This window comes from Suricata suricatta, chromosome 17, assembly GCF_006229205.1.
Source record: "Suricata suricatta isolate VVHF042 chromosome 17, meerkat_22Aug2017_6uvM2_HiC, whole genome shotgun sequence".
In the NCBI taxonomy this organism is placed as follows: Eukaryota; Metazoa; Chordata; class Mammalia; order Carnivora; family Herpestidae; genus Suricata; species Suricata suricatta.
The window spans coordinates 38,530,807-38,535,677 of NC_043716.1; the positions used below are offsets into that span (position 1 = coordinate 38,530,807).

General features: G+C 57.0%; 2 protein-coding genes across 2 annotated transcripts in view; one reads left to right on the top strand and one right to left on the bottom strand.

Annotated features, from left to right (window-relative positions):
• Window positions 1–2,058: 2,058 nt before the first annotated feature.
• On the bottom strand, window positions 2,059–4,514 carry P3H4 (prolyl 3-hydroxylase family member 4 (inactive)). Its single transcript, XM_029927935.1, has 3 exons — window positions 4,435–4,514; window positions 2,816–2,960; window positions 2,059–2,499 (listed from the first exon to the last, which is right to left on the bottom strand). The coding sequence occupies exons 1-3, from the start codon at window positions 4,510–4,512 to the stop codon at window positions 2,477–2,479; spliced, it is 246 nt and encodes an 81-aa protein (XP_029783795.1). The 5' UTR covers window positions 4,513–4,514; the 3' UTR covers window positions 2,059–2,476.
• Window positions 4,515–4,646: 132 nt separating this feature from the next.
• The window catches only part of LOC115281626 (endoplasmic reticulum protein SC65-like), a 1,405-nt gene continuing 1,180 nt past the window's right edge, over window positions 4,647–4,871 (top strand). Inside the window, exon 1 of the mRNA XM_029927042.1 lies at window positions 4,647–4,745. Within this exon, the coding sequence (XP_029782902.1) occupies window positions 4,647–4,745 (99 nt within the window). The remainder of the gene's footprint in view (window positions 4,746–4,871) is intronic.

Consider the following 4,871-nt stretch of genomic DNA (forward strand, 5'->3'; position numbering starts at 1 on the left):
GCTGGAGGGCCAACGCTGGGACTCGGTCTCACCGGTTTGGGGAGCTGGCCTGGCAATGGGGAGACGCTGGCATCAGGGAGAGGCAGGAGGGGCTGGTGGCTGCCTAAGAAAGGAGAGCTGAGTAAGGGACACGGGGCTGCAGGGCCTGGGCAATGGCCTGGATGGGGGTGGGGGGAGCACCTAGGCAGGAGCTGGGACACACCCCACACACACGCACTGTCTCCCTACCATGCGTTCAGAAGAGATACTCTCAGATGCACACTTAGACACACACACTTCTTAGATGGCAACCCCTCAGGTTTCCCTTCCCCTCCTACCCACCTCTACTTTCCTGTCTGATGTATCAAACTAACCATAGAAATTATTTATTATAACATTTATTGCTTATTGCCCACTATTGTACGCCCAGCACCTACAGTGGGCTTAGCACATACTAGGTACTCCATAAATATGTGCTGAGGGGCGCCCAGGAAGCTCAGCTGGTTGAGCGTCCGATTCTTGATTTCAGCTCAGGTCATGATATCACTGTTGGTGAGATCGAGCCCAGTGTTGGGCTCTGCACTGACAGTGCAGAGTTGAAATTCTCTCTCTCTCTCTCTCTCTGCCCCTACCCCACTTGTGCACTCTCCCTCCCTCTCTCAAAATAAACAAACTTAAATAAATGTGTGCTGAGTGAGCAAACCCCTCTAGAAACATGTTCATGAATGCACACACTGACAGGCAGAAACATCCTCCAGTCACCCCCCCAAACTGCCACAGACGTTTTCAGACACGGGCACCCAGGATCACACCCAGACCCACACATCCACGCAGCACACAAGACACAGACCTTCTGGCTCAGGAACACACACCCTTTCAGACGCACGCCCAAGCTGTCCAGATTCCAAAGTTCCTACTCACAGCAGGCACGCTCAGACGCATCCCAGCTCCCCACCCTCCGGAGTGCTAGCCCCAAGGGCAGCCCCTCCCAGAACCAGGGGGCGGGGCCTGGGGGAAGCTGACAGCACAGCAGCTAGGAAGGTGTGGGGTGGGGCAGGGCTGCTCTGGCACCTGGGAGCTCCGGGGAGACGGGGGAGACGCTACCCCTTTAGTCTCACCTATGTGGAGAGGAGTGAGGTCACCGGTGCCTTCAGCCTTGACCTCGCCCTACTCCAAACTGACTGGCCTGCCTGTCTTCGTCCCGCCAAAAACCCAGGGGAGGTTGGAGTGAGGCAGAGAGCCCTTCTGGGCACAGAGATGGGCAGGGCCCAGAACAGTTCCCCTGGCCCATCTGTGAGGAAGGCAGGGGTGTGGGCAGAGAGAACTAGGCCTTCCCAGCATCAGCTCCGCAACCCCCAGCAGGAAGAGACACCTCCTTCAGCACCCTGACCCCTGGGAGGTCTGAAACATGAGTGGGCAGAACTGCTATCTGCCAGCTCCGGGTCCAGAGTCCCTCTCCAGCGAGGCCCTTTTTGCCCCCACTGTGGAATGTGGGGTGATACTGGGGACTGGGGAGTCATAGCGCTGGATAGTAGCTACCTGGCATCATCCTTACCTCTGCACCCAAACTCTCTACCCCCTGGAGCTGATGCAAGATTGGGCAAGAGGATCTTGTCCCACTGCCACCACTAGGTCTCATGTTATCAAACTGTATCCTTTAGAGCCCTCCTCTGGCTACTCAGACGGAGCCCCAACCTCTGCTGAGGACCGGGAGAATGGGCAGACAGCAGGGCAGGGCATGCTTGCTCAAACCCTAGAGAACCTGGGTCAGTAAATGCCTGAAAGTAAAAACCGGAAGTAAATGTCCTTAACCCCCTCCCTAAGCTCACCACACTCCCCGAGGGGGAGTAATGGGGACTAGGAAAACACAGCACATCCCATGTTAGAAATCAGAAACCATCTTCCAGGGACCAGGAAAGAAACTGTGTGCTCCTGCCCCCTGGTGGCAGATCTGCAATTGCATTCTGCTCTAGATCATTGAGGGTCCACTGAGGCCAAAACCGTGCCCCCTCCTCCGCCACGTGTTTACAGATGAGGGGAGATGGACCCTCAGCTCAGGGGAGACTGGATCCCAGGTGCTGCAATTCATTCAACAAGAAACATTTATTGAGCACCCACTGCCAGTGTGCCAGGAACCGCTGGACTCCTGGTCCGGTGCTCTTCATGACATCGGCTGCCCCTCTGCTGTCTCTGAAATTCAGGCTGAGACCCCAACTTGGAGGGGCAGGAACCTTCTCCTTCAGGAGACCGTCCAGGTGAGGAGAGCACGGTGGGGGGCGGGGGAGGTCGGGCCATCAGCAGCTGCAGCACCACCAACTTGGGGTCCAGAGACCCAGACAGGAGACAGGAGGGACCCGAAGAGATCAGATGGGGCCTGGTCAGCTATGTCCGTTTTACATTTTTAATAAATAGTTCTTGCTGCTGCCCAGGCTGGTGAGGGTGGTACCACTGGGCCCAGGCTTCTCCAGCTCTTCAGGATACAAGGGTGGCTCTCATCTCATGCTAGTTCAGGCTCCAGCTCTGAAAAGGAAAGGAGGGAGCACCAGTTAGCCTCCCGCCCACCCCGACTCCCAAAGAGCATCTGGGAGCTGTCCTGGGGGCAGGGGGACGGGCAGGAGGGAGGCTCCCTAGGACAGGTCTCGGCTGGTCCGGGCTCTGAGATGGATGCCACCCCCTCACACACAAGCTGGGACAAGATTGGCTAACAAGCTAGAAGCCCCCGCAGGAGGGGTCCCAGGGCTCCAGCTGCCTCTGCAGCCCATTACATGGATCCTTCTGTGGCCAACCTCCATCCCAGGTCATACCCCCACGCTCCACCCGGACTCGAGTCACTGACCGGCCTCTGCCTCATCACCCTTGGCATCCGGCTCCTGCCACCAGTCAGCATAGATGCCCTCCTCGTAGTCCCCCTCCCCCTCGAACTCGGCATCGGATGGGGGATCCTTGGGCTCCACAGGTGACACTGTCTCTTCCAGCTCCATCTATAGCAGCCCGGGGGCAGGGAAAGAAAGGTCACAGCAGGCACAAACCTAGGCCGCTCCCTTCCTGGCTGAGGCCTCCCCCATCCCATCCAGTCCCCAAAGCCCCTCCTTCCCCAGTTTCAAGATCCCACACAGGACTCATCTGAGGGTTTCTCCCACAAGGTCTCGTTCCCAAACCGCCGCTCCCTGCGCCTGATGCACGGGGCTGCGCCGGCAAAGATTCAATGTCTGCATAAGCGCTGCTCCCTCCAAGGCCATTCTTGTACACATAAATTCCACAGCGGACGCTGCTAGTTCGTGCATGCTGTCTGCTCATGCAATTTCTTGATCAGAAACAGTTACCCCCCTAGCCCCCCCCCCCCCCCGTACCTGGATCGCTCTCACTGACTTGCCAACGCCAGGCATCAGCTCCAGGATTTGGCCCTGGCCAATGGCCCTGGCTGGATCCGGAGCCCTCCTCTGGTGCCCTGTGCCGACTGCTCCGGAGCACTGTTTGTGCTTCCCTGACTGTGGGCTGCTTGAGAAAAGGACCGTGCCTTCTCATCAACTTACCCAAGCCCCACACACTGGCAAACAGCAGGCCACAGATAACAGTAATCAAAATGGCCACCATTCACCGAGCACCTGCTCTGGGCCAGCTCTGTAGAAAATGCTTCCCATACTTGATTTCATTTCATGGTCACCGCAATGTTGTTGACACGGGCATCACCCTCTCCATTCGAGATGCAGGAACGGAAGTTCAAGAGCTACCTAAGACTTTCCCGGAGGCTGCCCGGCTAATGAGTGGAGGGACCAAGTCTGGCAATCGCCAAAGCCAGGGTGCAAACAGTGTAGCCCCCCCCCACCGTGCATGATGAGCGGGGGACATGGGGGAGTGAACAAAGGTGGAGGATGAATAAATAAATAGACCCTGAGCAGCAACACCTCACAGAAATTCAGACTCCCAGACCCTCATTCAGAATCAAGGTATCACACTTCAATCCTTCCTTCCTGGCACCTGCATTCATTCATTCACTGGGTCATTCAAACTCAAGTTTTGCAATGCCAGCTCTGTGGCAGGCGCTGTGGAAAGCTTGGAATAACCTGGTCCCCCATCCCAGAGCACGAGCTTCTGAGAGACTGGCTGGAGAAGGGGGTTGGAGGAAGGGAGATGGATCAGGGCTGCACATAACTCCAGGTCCAGGGAGGCACAGAAGGTCAGAGTCGGTATTGCAAGCCCAGAAGGCAGAGCCAGGGCATGCAGGGAGGGCTTCCTGGAGGAGTTCCCATTTGAGCTGGGCTGGGGAGCAATTCGGCAATATTCAGACACGTAGAGAAGGAGAGCACAAGAACACGGAGCCGGGAGAGAAACGCGGGTATAGAGAAGGGGCAGCTGACTGTCAGGAGGTAGGGCTGAGTTTTGGCACAGAAGCCCCCCAGGAAAAGATCAAACCCCCACTCCTTCATGGCCCAGAGAGAGCAGGTGGCCACTTACCTCGTCATCGGACTGCAGGTACATATGTGCGAACTCCAGCAGCTCCCGGAGCTCTGCTGTCTGATTGTGGTAGAGCATGGCCTCCTGAGAGGAAGCGGGGAAAGTGAGGTAAGCCAGAGCCTGCTGCCAGAGGGTGTAGGGGCCAAGTCGTTAAGATCTGGGTCCTCCCACCCATCTTCAGCTCAAGGAGCAGGGTACAGGTAACATCTCACATGCTGGCTGAAAAATCACAGCTGCTTGGGAGTGCCGGGGTTAAGGAGGATTCTGAGGACTCTGTTAAAAAGAATTCCTTGGGGCCCTTGGGTGGCTCAGTCAGTTGAGCGTCTGCCTTCCACTCAGGTCATGACCTCACTGTTTGTGGGTTCAAGCCCTGCGTCGGGCTCTGTTCTGACAGCGCAGAGCCTGGAGCCTGCCTTCAGATTCAGTGTCTCCCTCTC